The 15,463-nt window shown below is 49.1% G+C and overlaps 1 protein-coding gene across 3 annotated transcripts in view; it reads right to left on the minus strand.

Annotated features, from left to right (window-relative positions):
- Window positions 1-15,463, minus strand: part of MEGF10 (multiple EGF like domains 10) — a 419,721-nt gene that overhangs the window by 63,070 nt on the left and 341,188 nt on the right. For all 3 annotated transcript variants that reach the window (XM_029619232.1, XM_029619240.1, XM_029619250.1), the window contains one exon: window positions 11,584-11,712. In XM_029619232.1, the coding sequence (XP_029475092.1) occupies window positions 11,584-11,712 (129 nt within the window). The remainder of the gene's footprint in view (window positions 1-11,583; window positions 11,713-15,463) is intronic.

A 15,463-nucleotide genomic window follows, 5' to 3' on the forward strand; every position in this document is an offset into this window, starting at 1 on the left:
AGGCAATGATGAAGAAGGTGAGGAAGTACATCGTGTATCCTACGGATCCAGATGAACTGCAAAAGATCCGCAGTGCTTTCATGGGCATTGCGGGGATGCCTAATGTGTTGGGTGCTATCGACTGCACTCATATAGCATTTACACCCATGTTGGATGAAGAGAGTGCGTTCCGGAATCGAAAGCAATTTCATTCGATGAACGTGCAAGTGGTTTGCGATGCACGCCTTCGCATTCTGAACGTCGTATCGAACTTTCCAGGGAGCTGCCATGATTCCTACATTCTGGCACAATCTTCTCTGGCCACCCAATTCCCGGAAGGAATGTACGGGGAAGGTTGGCTGCTAGGTAAGTCACAGTTACTACTTCCCGTGATGTTTCTGTCATGTTTTCCGTTCTCAGGATGTTAAGGATGAGCGCCATAGGTCTTTCATTGTTTATGGTGTTTTGCGCTGCAATGTTGTTAATGCATCCCTGGTTTTTCATCCCATAGGCGATGGTGGCTATGGCTGTAAGCCTTGGTTGCTTACACCGCTACAGAACCCACGCACAGCTTTCGATCGACGCTACAATGAGGCTCATGGCAGCACCAGAAATGTGATTGAGCGTACGTTTGGAGTTCTGAAGGGGCGTTTTCGATGCCTGGGTCACTCTGGGGGTGCCCTGCAATACAGTGCAGAAAAGGTTGTGAGCATTATTCTTGCCTGCTGCATGCTGCACAATATTTGTCTGCACTTCGGTGTGCATGCAGAGGTTGACGAGGACTTGCCACCCGATCCGCCCGTGGAGCTGGCAGCTGAAGTGGACAACACAGCACGGGGTCAAGCGGTCCGACAAAGGCTCATCGACAGTTATTTCTCTTGTAAGCTTAATGTCATGCATAACATTTCATTGTTGCTGTTGTCGAACCACTAGTCTACAGTGGCCCCGGAATATATTGCGCTTTAATTGATGTTCTTAGCTGTCCTTTAATGTACAAATTAATCATATTTATCATTTATGTACCTGCTTGTCGTATTCACTCTTGCCTGTTCTCTTTCTGTTTCAGAATTCGAGATGTACTGAACAGAACATATGAACAGGAAGTTGACCCCCTTCATCAACACATTAGCCTTTCACATGGACTTCTTGTACCCATATTTCTCTGTCTGTGGACCCTTTATGCTCATCCTGGCCATTGCCAGCCACTGATATATTATCTGTAGTATTTGGTTGTTTATGTGTAAATAAAAATTCCTTTGATTTATATTGTGGTTTCAATAAAAATTCCTTTGATTAATATTGCGGTTTCAATGAAAATTTCAATAAAAAACGTCTGTTCGCCGTTTTACAACGGCGGAACATCATGGCCGCTCAATCAGGGAACTGAGCGGACGGTCTGTTCGCCGTTTTACAACGGCGGAACATCATGGCCGCTCAATCAGGGAACTGAGCGGACCTCTGTTCGCCGTTTTACAACGGCGGAACATCATGGCCGCTCAATCAGGGAACTGAGCGGACCTCTGTTCGCCGTTTTACAACGGCGGAACATCATGGCCGCTCAATCAGGGAACTGAGCGGACGGTCTGTTCGCCGTTTTACAACGGCGGAACATCATGGCCGCTCAATCAGGGAACTGAGCGGACCTCTGTTCGCCGTTTTACAACGGCGGAACATCATGGCCGCTCAATCAGGGAACTGAGCGGACCTCTGTTCGCCGTTTTACAACGGCGGAACATCATGGCCGCTCAATCAGGGAACTGAGCGGACGGTCTGTTCGCCGTTTTACAACGGCGGAACATCATGGCCGCTCAATCAGGGAACTGAGCGGACCTCTGTTCGCCGTTTTACAACAGCGGAACATCATGGCCGCTCAATCAGGGAACTGAGCGGACGGTCTGTTCGCCGTTTTACAACAGCGGAACATCATGGCCGCTCAATCAGGGAACTGAGCGGACCTCTGTTCGCCGTTTTACAACGGCGGAACATCATGGCCGCTCAATCAGGGAACTGAGCGGACGGTCTGTTCGCCGTTTTACAACGGTGGAACATCATGGCCGCTCAATCAGGGAACTGAGCGGACCTCTGTTCGCCGTTTTACAACGGCGGAACATCATGGCCGCTCAATCAGGGAACTGAGCGGACGGTCTGTTCGCCGTTTTACAACAGCGGAACATCATGGCCGCTCAATCAGGGAACTGAGCGGACCTCTGTTCGCCGTTTTACAACGGCGGAACATCATGGCCGCTCAATCAGGGAACTGAGCGGACGGTCTGTTCGCCGTTTTACAACGGTGGAACATCATGGCCGCTCAATCAGGGAACTGAGCGGACCTCTGTTCGCCGTTTTACAACAGCGGAACATCATGGCCGCTCAATCAGGGAACTGAGCGGACGGTCTGTTCGCCGTTTTACAACGGCGGAACATCATGGCCGCTCAATCAGGGAACTGAGCGGACCTCTGTTCGCCGTTTTACAACGGCGGAACATCATGGCCGCTCAATCAGGGAACTGAGCGGACCTCTGTTCGCCGTTTTACAACGGCGGAACATCATGGCCGCTCAATCAGGGACTTCAGTGGCCTGGTCTTTCCCGCCTTTCTAGAACTGGAGTTTCCCATTGGTTTGGTAACTCACGTTTCCAATTGGCCAGCACAGCATCATACTACTACCATGGGCGTGTATATAGGTCGCTTCAGTGCATAGTGAATTTCCTTTCGAATTAGTTTGGACTGAGACACACACGTACAACAGTTTTCTCGGAAATTGAACGGGGGATCATCAAGGCTTTAAGCAGGTAAGCAATGCTAAGCACGCTCTATGTATTTTTTTTTCATTTAGTTAGGTGTTCCCCTTCTTGTTTTCTACTTTTCAGGAAGAGGCCACAATATTTTGTTGTATTTCTAACAGTTGTAATGTCTGCTGTGCTGCCCATTAATCACGAGCTCTTTGTCACCGTTCAGGTTTAACAATGCCGGGAAAGCGCACTGAGGAAGACTCAAGCGCCAGCCAGCCAAACCCAAAGCGAACCCGAAAGGCTCGATTTACGGATGAAGAGAAAGAGGTATTGTGTCGTGCGGTATGCGAAAAACATGCCCTTCTCTTCCAGTCCAAGATCTCATGGACCAGCAAAAAAAAAATTTGGGAACAGATTGCACAAGATGTAAGCTCACTTTCTGTGACGCCACGGGATGTTAAGCAAGTGCAGCACCGGTGGCGGGACACCAAAAAAGAGGTCAAAGAGAAGGCCGCAAAAATCAATGCCTCTGCAAAGAGGACCGGTGGAGGGCCACCGTGCAGCATCGTGCTTACACCGGTGGAGGAGATGGTTCTACGAACTATGAGGAAAGAGGTCGTCATGGGCGTCCCGACGCAGCATATCACGGACACATGTCGTATAGGTATGTATTTAGCCAAATCCGTTTACCGTAGCATGTTAATTTCGAAACAGCATTCACCAGTTGCATCCTTAATTGCCTCAAATAATGGAATAACAGTGACCTCTTTCTATATCTCCATCCACAGAAGGTGAGATGGAAGAATCCAGCCACAACGATGATGCAGTTTTCACACTGCCTAGCGCTGACTCCCCCAGCCAGCAAGTGTCAGAGGACATGGTTACACTGGATCTGTATGATGTCCCTGTCCCTGTCCACGAATCTACCGACGTTCAGGGGGACCTGCAGGATCCACCCTCCCCCCCATTATTTCAAGACCCGGAAACACCCCAGCAACTGGATGACCCGACTGAGGAAATGGCGCCAGTGGAACCTGACCCCGAAGACCCACTTTGTGGCAATGAGGTCCTAAGCGAGCAACTAGTGGCTGCAATAATATCACAACAGGATCGTCATCATGAGGAAATATGCCATGAATTTAGATCGCTGAGAGCTGACTTACGAGAATGTATGGCTGAAATGATGGTAGCTCAGCGTGAAAATATGGCGGAAATGATAGCCGCTCAGCGAGCAAATATGACTGAAGTTATAGCCGCTCAACGAGAAAATATGGCATCACTGATCGGTGCTATCCAAACATTCGCCTCTCAATTTCCATCCATCCAACACCCATAAAAAGTTAAATAAAAGTTATGTTTTCAGTTTGAGTATGTGTGCTTTAGTTTTTTTTTTTCTGCTGGCTAGGTTTTATACGGTTCTAACTTTGTAAAATGGCGGACCGAAGGCCACTCAAGTCTATGGTTGGGTCAGGGTTGAGCGGCCCTGCTGTTCCGCCTTTGTAAAATGGCGAACCGAAGGCCGCTCAAGTCTATGGTTGGGTCAGGGTTGAGCGGCCCTGCTGTTCCGCCTTTGTAAAATGGCGAACCGAAGGCCGCTCAAGTCTATGGTTGGGTCAGGGTTGAGCGGCCCTGCTGTTCCGCCTTTGTAAAATGGCGAACCGAAGGCCGCTCAAGTCTATGGTTGGGTCAGGGTTGAGCGGCCCTGCTGTTCCGCCTTTGTAAAATGGCGAACCGAAGGCCGCTCAAGTCTATGGTTGGGTCAGGGTTGAGCGGCCCTGCTGTTCCGCCTTTGTAAAATGGCGAACCGAAGGCCGCTCAAGTCTATGGTTGGGTCAGGGTTGAGCGGCCCTGCTGTTCCGCCTTTGTAAAATGGTGAACCGAAGGCCGCTCAAGTCTATGGTTGGGTCAGGGATAGAGCGGCTTCTTCCGCAGGAGGCAGGGCGCCCGCACGTGCGATAACACGTCCGGGCGGCCATTTATTTCCAAAATGCCGAGGGGTAGAGCACCGAATTTTTCTGACGGTGACGTCCGCCTGCTGGCCCAGCTGGTCGCGGCAGAGGAGCACCACCTCTTCTTCTGCCCTGGGCGCCGCCGGGACCAGGACAGGGCAGACGAGGCCTGGCGGGCGCTCAGGGCGCAATTCAACGCCCAAGCGGAGCGTCCGAGGGAGGTAAGATCGTAGGACTCTGTCTCTGACTATCTGGTGACATGCATGTAAAAGTAACGGTTTGACATCTTTGATGTGTGGATTTGTTTTCTATTGTGTGAGACTTGGAACCTGACCCTTGACTTGGTCGCTTTGTAGAGGTGTGCCACTACAGGACACATGGGACTGAATTTGTTACATGTATTGTGTACTAGATTTGTAATGGGGATGACTAAAGTAGAAATGACACCTGACTTGTTATGTTTGAATGTAGTTCAGCCTCTGTAGTTCAACTTCGTTTTCCTTTTGCTATTGTTAAACCACAGATCGAGGCATTGAAAAAAAGGGCTAGGCGGATCCGGAAGGAGGAACCGGAGTACCTGAGGGCCCTGCGGGCCCACAGAAGACCTGATGGTAGGTGCAGTTAATAGCCTTTACGGTAGAGCTGACAGCGTTAAAGGATCTCAATCTCTGCATGGGCAGCAGCTAAAGTTTATATATGTTTTCTCCTTTCAGAAAGCAGCAGCAGCAGCAGTGATGACGGCGTTGAACACGCAGCGCCTGAACCACGCCTCGGTAAGCCTTTTTGTCACGCACATGTAGTTTGCACATGAACATGGGTGTAATAATACCGGTTATGTTCCCGTACTGTTGCTAGATGTTTCTTGTTGTGCATGAATTCGAGGAGGACGGGGTTAAGGCCTTATCTTTTCTCTTTTCAGATACTTCGGAGGAAGATGACATTATGGCCCTCCCCCTGCCCCCCCAATTTGACCGTCCCTCCGTTATCCTTCCCGTCCCAGTTTACCTACCCCCCCCCCCTACTCCCCCTGATATAACACCTATATTGGAGAGGATCCCATTAATTTTACCTGCCCCCCACCCTATTTCTCCTCCCGCCCCCCACCCTATTTCTCCTACCCAGCACACACCGCCTGCCATGGGGGATGAGGAGGACAGCATCATTGATGTTGAAAGCTCAGCCTCTCCAGGGTTGGCCATGGACGGCGATCGCCAGGAGGTCAGTTTTGAGAGGCGCCTAGACTCCATGCTGTACCTCCTGGCGCAGATCGACCAGACCATGGCCACCCTGGAGGGGATGTCTGCGCGGACGGTGACGCTCCTGCTGGACCTGCGTCATGGCCAGCGGGAGGTGATTGAGCTCCTGCGAGCAATCGCAGGAGCTCAATCACTGCTGGTCTTGGCGCAGGCTCCTGCAGGAGCGCCTCCGCCTGCGGAGCCTCAATGATTGCGCTCCTCCTCATCCCCCATGGCACGCTCCCTCCCATTTTTCCCGCCCCCCCTTGTACATAGTTGTACATTGTTTTGTACATATTTTGTTTTGTTATAAATAAATATTTGACAAAAAAATGGCTTCTTTCCTATACCCAATAGTTTGGGCCGCTGTCATCTCTTCTCCCCCTGACAGCGGCGAAGAAAATTAAAAGCAAAAGGTAAGTCGCTTCCCCCCTCCAGGAGCAAGGCCGGTTTTTCCGGCTTTGCTCCGGGAGGGGGGAGAAGAGACGCTGAGCGGCGAAACAACTTAGCTTTTGGTTTTTTGTCGCTTCACCGCTCAGCGTCTATTTTCCCCCCTCCCGGAGCAAAGCAGCTTTTGCGCCCTGCTCCGGGAGGTGGGGAGAACAGACACTGACATCGGCGAAGCAACTTCCTGGTATCTGTCATTTCAAATGACATTTGAAATGACAGATACCAGCGTGGCGTGAAGCCTTAGGCTCGCGCACCCAGGATCCTGTATAGGCGCTCTATCCAGTATCCTGGGTTGCGCGGGACTAAGGCTTTTCGGACGCGGCTTACATTTACATATAATTAGGCTTCAGGATCGCGCGGTAGGTGAGCTGCTCTGTGCGGGCGGTAACTGCGGGTGCCGTAGGCACTAACGCAGCTCTTCCTACCGCACGATACAGGATTGGCCCCAGTATTTGAGATGTGGTTCCTGGGACCTTACATGGGATTATCAGACTAGAGGGTGCATTTTGTTTTGCGGGAACTCTAGATAATGACTCACACAGATTACAAGACTTCTTCTGAGAAACTGGGATAACCTTGCTGTGGTATAATTGTATCTGATTGCCTAGAAATTATTGTTTCTTCTGGGAATATTAACTTCCAGCTGTCATAAACTACTGCAATGTATCCCAGATTATCGAGTAGCTCAAGGTACAAATTTTTAAGTTTATTCTATAATAATCCCCAGATTCCTATGTTCATCTCAAGATTTCTCACAACCTATCCCACAGCATTGCTGAGTTGAGTGATATAGAAGAACTAGGCTCAGGCGCAATCATCAGTCTCTAATTTCCTTGGCCTGTGGCATATAGTCAGAATGCAGAAGTAGAATATCATGAGTTTAAGGTTTTGAGAGGAGAGAAGCAATGGCATGCAGATGGAGCATCTCTTGTCAGCTCACTAGAGAATAGCATGGAAGGGTTCAGAAAATAACTCATATCTATGCCACCCAATTCATGGTAGTGCCTTGTAGGGATGTGAATCGGGCTTCGGACGATTGAAAATATCGTCAATATTTTCAAAATCGTCAGAAATCGGGGGCTCCCCCGAAACGATAGGAAAACCCCACAATATTGATCGTGGGGGTTCTCTTATCGTTTTGGGGGAGGGTGGGAAAAACGGCACACAAAAATAACCCCTAAACCCACCCCGACCCTTTAAAACGAATCCCTTAGCTTCCCCCACCCCCCGACCCCCCCAAAAACATTTTACAGGTACCTGGTGGTCCAGTGGGGGTCCCGGGAGCGATCTCCCGCTCCCGGGCCATCAGCTGCCACTAATCAAAATGGCGCCGATGGCCCTTTGCCCTTACCATGTGACAGGGCAAAGGGCCATACAGTGCTCCCTACTATGTGACAGGGCAAAGGGCCATTTGACAGGGCAAAGGACCATCGGCGCCATTTTGATTAGTGGCAGCTGACGGCTCGGGAGCGGGAGATCGCTCCCGGGACCCCCACTGGACCACCAGGTACCTGTAAAATGTTTTTTGGGGGGTCGGGGGGTGGGGGAAGCAAAGGGATTAGTTTTAAAGGGTCGGGGTGGGTTTTTTGTTTATCGGTTCGGGCGCAGCTGATAAACAAAACCGCGATTGGACCCGATGAAAAAAACCCCCACATGTGAATCGGAACCGGAATCGGAACCAATTCCGGTTCCGATTCACATCTCTAGTGCCTTGTCCACAATCAAATACTGTGGGAATTTTGCGCAACTGTGTGTTGCAGAATTTTGGCATTGTGCACAGAACTGGGCTATGTGTCAGTGGGTGGCTGAAAATCTAGGTATAACTGCATGGCATCAACCCATGCAGTGGCAGGAAATTGGCATCAGTATGGACCACTCAGGCCAGAAGGAAGTGGGTTATAGGAAGTCAGCACTGGAAGCAGTCCAGAAGGAGAGGCCTAAGCTTTGGTCGTGTGAGCAGGGAGAAGCAGCCCTAACGTTGATCTCCATCACATGGGCAGTTCAGGAGGCAGTATCGGCTGTGAAGGGCTGGAGGGAGCTGGCAATGTCAGGGTGGGCCAGCACCACAGCAATTTCAGCCTACAGCAGTGGGAAGAAGACTGATAAGGCTTAGTTGGGGACAGAGCAGAAGGTGTAGGGTTAGGAGAGGAGGAGAGAAAGAAAGAACAGTGAGAATCAGACCTTGGAAGGGTGGGAGGAGTAAGAGAGAGAGAGAGATCATGGAAGGAATCAAGTCTTTGGGGGAGGGAGGGAGTAGAGAGAAATGATGGAAGTAATAAGGCCTCTTGGGGGAGGGAGGGAGGGAGATATGGAAGGACTCAGGACTTAGGAGGAGAGGGAGAGAGCAAGCAAGCAAGCATGGAGGAGGTGAGGCCTGGGAGGAGGGTGGAAGAGAGAGAGAGTGCCTGCAGAGAGCTTTGGCCCCAGGGTTGTGGGGGTAGAGAGAGAATATAGAAAGGATCATGCCCCCGGGGGGGGGGAGGGGGGAGAGAGATCATGAAGGGGACACAGGGAATGGAGTGGGTCAGGCTGGTCAAGGAGCAGAGTGGGTCAGGCCAGCAGAGTGAGAGAAGGGTGTCAAGTGCTAGAAGGGGTGCTGAAGAGAGAATGGAGGGGGGGTTGAGCCCTGGAGGTGGGGGGGGGGGAGAAATAAAGAGCACAAGAGGGTCAGTCCTGAGAGGAGGGGGTGGGGAGAATGTAAGAATCTGCCTGCACAGGGATTGGGCCCTGGAAAGTGGGGGGGGGAGGGAGATAGAGAGAACGAAGGAATCAGGCCCCTGACCGGGGGGGAGAGAGCACAGAGGGGACAGAGACAGCAAGTAAAGTGGGGTCAGACTAGTAAGGGGAAGGGAATGTGTCAAATGCTGTGGGGGGGGGAGGCTGACTGGAGATAGAATGGAGAGGGTAGAGGTGAGAGAGAGTGGAGTGTGTAAAGATTCAGGCTTGAGGTGCAATACAGCAAAGAGAGTAAGGCCTGGTGGGATGGGTTCAGGCAAGGGAAATAGGAAGCAAAAGTAGACGTGATGGCCATAAAATCTCATCTTACAGTGTATTTCTAGTGGAATTCTGCACAAAAATATTAATAATGCTGCATCTTTGAATAATAACTATTCTCTGTATTGTATTTTAATTACTTGAAGATTAATTTATATTGTGTTATTTTGCAACTATAAAGCATGCAGAATTTTAAAATTCTGTGCTCAGAATTGTTTTATTTTTTTTGCACAGAAGTCTTAACATTTTGCTCTGAATTTCTACAAGAGTAATCAACAGGAATGCATCCATTCTCAAAGGGATTACAACATCCTCATAAGGAGACATTTACCCTCTTAACCATAACATCTTCCTATGGTCTTTTAGGCACATCATCCATCACCATAGATATCATTGATATCACCTGCTTACCCTGCTTCACAAGAGTGGGAGCAGAGAGGAATCTGGAAACTACAGGCCAGTTAGCCTCATCTCGGTGGTGGGAAAATTAATGGAGACTCTGCTGAAGGAAAGGATAGTGAACTATCTACAATCCAGTGGGTTGCTCGATCTGACTCAGCATGGATTTTCCAGGGGAAGGTCCAGTTAGACCAATCTGATTGATTTTTTTGATTGGGTGACTAGAGAATTGGATCAGGGAAGAGCATTCAATGTGATTTACTTGGATTTTAGTAAAGTTTTTGATACAGCCTCACACAGAAGACACATGAATAAAATGAGAAGCTTCGGAGTGAGCGCCAATGTGATGGCATGGATTACAAACTGGTTGACAGATAGAAGACAGATGTGATGATAAATGGAACCTGATCTGAAGAGAAAACGGTGTTAAGTGGAGTGCCAGAGGAATCAGTGTTGGGACCAGTTCTGTTCAATATCTTTGTGAGCGACATTGCAGAAGAGATAGAAGGTAAAGTTTGCCTATTTTCAGATGATACTAAGATCTGCAACAGAGTGGATACACCTGAAGGAGTAGAGAGAATGAGATATGATTTAAGGAAGCTTGAACGGTGGTCGAAGATATGGCAGCTGGGATTCAATGCCAAGAAGTGCAGAATCATGTATCTGGGGTGCGGTAATCCAAAAGAGCTGTATGTGATGGGGGGTGAAGGGCTGTTGTGCACAGAACAAGAGAGAGACCTTGGGGTGATAGTGTTTCGTGATCTGAAGACGGCGAAGCAATGTGACAAAGCGATAGCAAAAGCCAGAAGAATGCTGGGCTGCATTGAGAGTGGAATAACCAATAAGGAAAAGGAGGTGATAATCCCCTTGTACAGGTCCTTGGTGAGGCCTCACCTGGAATACTGAGTTTAGTTCTGTAGACCGTATTTCAAAAGGGACAGAGACAGGATGGAGGCAGTCCAGAGAAGGGTGACCAAAATGGTGATGGGTCTCCATCAAATGACTTATGAGGAGAGGTTGAAGGACCTAAATATGTGTACCCTGGAGGAGAGGAGGTGCAGGGGAGATATGATACAGATCTTCAGATACCTGAAAGGTTTTAATAATGCACAATTGATGACAAGCCTTTTCTATTGGAAAGAAATCAGAAGAACTAGGGGTCACAAAATGCAACTCCAGGGAGGACGACTCAGAACCAATAACAAGAAATATTTCTTCACAGAAAGGGTGGTCGATAACTGGAATGCCCTTCCGGAAGAAGTGGTGAAAACAAAAACAGTAAAAGATTTCACAGGGGCATGGGATAAACACTGTGGATCCCTTAAGGCTAGAAGATGGGAATGAAGAAAAGAGTGCATGGGGGTAACTTGCTGGTGTGGTGGTTACTACCTTAACCAATAAGCCTTTATGCTGTTGATTTAACTCCATCATTGCTCTCTGCTTCAACGGCAGGGGAAAAATAGGAAATGGGGAATTAGATTCAGACAGCAACCAACAAGGACATTGAATTGCACATTCTGGGAAAACAAATAAGCAAGGGAGTAAGTTGCTGATATGATGGTTACTACCTTTAACCAAGAAGCCTTTATGCTGTTGATGTTAGGAAACTGATAATTATAAAGGTGGCTCGTATGGCCAATAGTTACTACCATAAGCTTGCTGGGTAGACTGGATGGACCATTTGGTCCTTTTCTGTCATTTCTATGTTTCTATATGAAAATTACCTCATTACAAGTCTTAGCTTCAAAAATCTCTATGAAACACAAACTGAAGGAAACTGTGAACATTGGCTTTTTACTCTCATTACAGGAGTAATTATTGAAACAAAAATAAACACTAGCTCACTTTGAGTACAGTAGAGTCCTGTCCATCCAGCAGCACATTTACACTCTCCATCATAGGCGCTGCAATATGCTCCGTTGTGGCAGTTGCATGTATGGATGCAGTTTGGCCCCCAATGGGCAGGTGGGCAAGCTGGAACACAGAAAAATCAAGTTATTAACATTGTACAGTGAAGACAGCGAGGCAACAATGACGCATTCTTTCACCTTACTGACTTTTCCCTCCATTTCACTTTAGGATAAGAATGAAAGATTTTTGGAGGAAGGAAAGACTAAAGTGTGCAATGTTAGAAAAAATGCTGAATAAATTCAAACCATGGTAGAAGAGAATATAAAATAGTGGGGAACAAAATTCCCAGGAAATTGCAAAAAAAAAAAAAAGGCCTAGGGCACCAGATCTTCTCAGCCCTGTTTCCAATTGAGCTGGAAGCCCAAAGGAGCAGGAGGTAATAATCTAGTACAAAAAAAAAAATCCAAGCCATGATAAGGCAGGCAGGGCTGGATTTACAATTTTGACACCCATAGGCAAAATGCCATGGTGACGCCCCTTTGAAATTTTGGCAACATCTGGCTCTAAAGCAAGCAGAAGCAGTGGTGTGAGTGACCTCACCAGGTAGTGGTTCTCCATGGATGGACAAGAGAAGTAAAGGCACTGGGGAGTGGCTGGTGGGAATTCGGAGATGCTCAGTCAATTGTTTAAGGATAAAGTTCCCACCAGCCCCCAAGTCCACTAAGGCCAGGGTATAGAACACCTGGTTATCTAATTTGATAGAGATGGACAGCGTCAATGGAGAAGAAGGCGAAGTCAGGCCTAGCAGCAGTCCTCCTGCTGAACCTAGGCCCGGGAGTTTCCTGGACAGACTGGACATGTGGCTATGGCATGTCCGGGTTGACCGCAGTATAAGCAGAGGCCCGATTGCTGACTGCGGCGGCGTTCCTTGGGAGAGAGTCTGCTCCAGCCCATCTGCATAGGCTCATCTTCCATTTTGCTTGGAGCCATGTCCAGCTGGGGAGATGATGAGCGTTCAAGAAGAGCTTGGCGTAGATCTTTTGGATGCTCTAGACTCTTGTGAGCGTTCCTGCAGCCGGCAATCGATGCATCCAGCTAGGTCTATCAATGAATCCAGGGATGCAGGCAGTTCCTGAGCCGCTAACTCATCTTTGATCCGGGGGCCCAGTCCCTCAAGGAAAATGGACCGTAAGCAATCAGAGTCCCAATGGAGTTCAGACGACAAGGTCCTGAATTCAATGACATAGTCTGTTAACGGCCGGGTGCCTTGTTGAAGGTGGAGAAGAGCGGAGAAGAGCGTATCCAGAAGCGGATCTTCTGCTGGGATTGAAGACAGAGCAGAATAGGGCCAGAAACCAGGGCAGGTCTCGAAGGACCAGGTCAGCAAGCTCCCAGAGGGGTGATGCCCAGGCCAAGGCCTTACCATCCAGGAGGGAAAGGATATAGGTAGTCTTGGTAATCACATCTGGGAAATAAGCTGGTTGTAGGCAGAAGTGTATATTACACTGATTCAGGAACCCCCTGCACATAAGAGGGTTCCCAGAAGAACGTGAAGGTGCCGGCAAGGGCACAGTAGGCCGGGGAACCGTCATAGAGGTGGAAGTGTTAAGCTTGGGAGACGTCAAAGTAGTAATCATTGCGGCGTCCAAACGAGTGCTCAAGTTATCAATAGCTGCTGCAAGTGTTTTCAGGAACCTTTGTTGCTCACTGATTCGTTGTGCCAGGTCAGGGATGGCCTGGATAGCTGAGACCTCTGCCGGGTCCACGGACTTGGCAATTTGTTAGGATTCATGGGTTTATTGGACCCTAGGCCCGAGGTGAGTGTTGTTACAGCCTGAGGGGAGGAGCCCCACAGGTCCTCATCATCAGGAGGCAGGGTCAGCAGTAGTAGGAGACACAACTATAGTATAGCGTTGTAACAGCGTCTCTGGTATGATGATGTAGGGACTGCCCCGAGGAGCGGGGGAGCACAGAGTCAGTCCTAGCAGCAGCGATGTAGGCTGCCCCGAGGAGCGGGGAAGTGCAGAGTCAGATTAGCAGTAGTAATGGAGACTGCCCCGAGAAGTGGGGAAGCAGGAGCAAAGTCATTCAAGTAGAGATGTAGACACTGCCCCGAGGAGTGGGGAGGCATGGAGCAAGTTGCTGAAGTAGCGACTTAGGCCCTACCTCGAGGAGCGGGAAAGAGTGGAGCAAGTCACTGATGTGGAGACGTAGGCAAATGCAGAGCCGGTTGCGATGTAGGGATGTAGACACTGCCCCGAGGAGTGGGGGACTGCGGAGCAAGTAACTGGTGTAGACACGTAGACACAGATGTAGACATGGCCCCAAGGAGTGGGGACGTGTGGAGCAAGAGTCTCTGTAAGGTAGTTCCAGGGCGACCCCGAGGAGTGGAGAGGTCAACAGGCAGGACCTCTGGAGAGGCGCAGGGACCACCCCGAGGAGCAGGGAGGTCTGGAGACAAGTCTCCCATGAAGCGCACACAGGCCCCCGAGGTGCGGGTACCCGAGCCAGAGTCCAGGAACCGAAGTAGAGATCCAAGCAGGAACAGACGTCCGGGCAGACAAGCACAAGCACCAATAGCGAAGGAACTCATTGCCAAGTCGATTAGTACAGGCCCAGAGTGGTGCTTATGAATCCCGGCTGGTGATGTCATCAATAGCAGATGCCCCTGAGGTTCCCGCCATAGTGTTCTTAAAGGAACACTCAGTGGTGCGTGCGCGTGCCTAGGAAGGCCAGGAGGAGGCATGGAGGTCGGCGGCGTCCCAGCCACCATGAGAAGTCCCAGGAGATAGACAGCATGCATTGGGAGCGACTGGCTACAGCCGGAGAGGAGAGCAGGGCAGTACATGATGTGAGTTGGGTCGGCTGCGGGCGGCCGCGACCGACAGTCATAACACAATAGCGTTAGATGGCAGGGTGTTAACCCCCTATATTGTACAGGTTCTCAGTCAAAAAGCCAAGAAGAGACTATCCTTGGTTCATGGCTCATAAGGTAAGAAGTAATCAAAGATGACAGCTACCAGAGACAAGACATTAATCTTGAAGCCCTGCTTGCTCTCTTATTCAACAGCTTTATATATTTCTGTTATTTTTTACCCCTTTTAACTTAAAATAAAGAAATATATGCTATTGAATTGTCAATAGGTTTTACACGTGTAAGTGCACTTCAAGCGCATATATAGGTTTTTGAAAATTGCTATGATAATATGTTACATTTACATGTGCAACTCTTTTGAAAATTACTTCCACTATGTGACTAATTAAAGTGGCCAATTAATAAAGTACAAAATCCACTACTGGTAGCATTACATTTTTGCTAGCCTTTCTCCAACATTTTTGTCAGTTGCCAAATAAAATGTCATCTTAGCTACCAAAGATATGCATGACTACTTAGACGAAAATAGACAAATATTGCTGGAATAAATAATGATTCTTAATAAATACATTGCAATTTTATTGTAGACAATGCAGTTAACATACAGTGACTACATGTGATGAGTGGCATGGGAGTGAGCCCTTAGTGCTGTGATGTAGTTGATGCTGCCTTGTAGGCAAACCTATGAGGACTATGCCAACAGACTGAAGCTTGACCTATACCAGCCGCCTCCCCTGCAGGTTGAGTCCTTGGGTTCTGGTGGCCGGCAGGACTTAGGTGGGTCCCTAGTGCGGTAGAGAGAGAAATCCAAGGGCACACCAGAGTCAGGACAGGCAGCAGACTGGAGCTACCAAGAACAGGCTAAGGGTCGGGGCAGATGAACAGAGGCAGATGACCAGATGAGCGTACTCAGGTCCAAAACTATAGATCAGGTCCAGGCAGCAGGCAAGCGAAGTCAGGTCCAAGGTAAGAGGTCGGTACCAAGAAATCAGGCCAGGG

This window comes from Rhinatrema bivittatum, chromosome 1 (genome assembly GCF_901001135.1).
Source record: "Rhinatrema bivittatum chromosome 1, aRhiBiv1.1, whole genome shotgun sequence".
Classification (NCBI taxonomy): Eukaryota; Metazoa; Chordata; class Amphibia; order Gymnophiona; family Rhinatrematidae; genus Rhinatrema; species Rhinatrema bivittatum.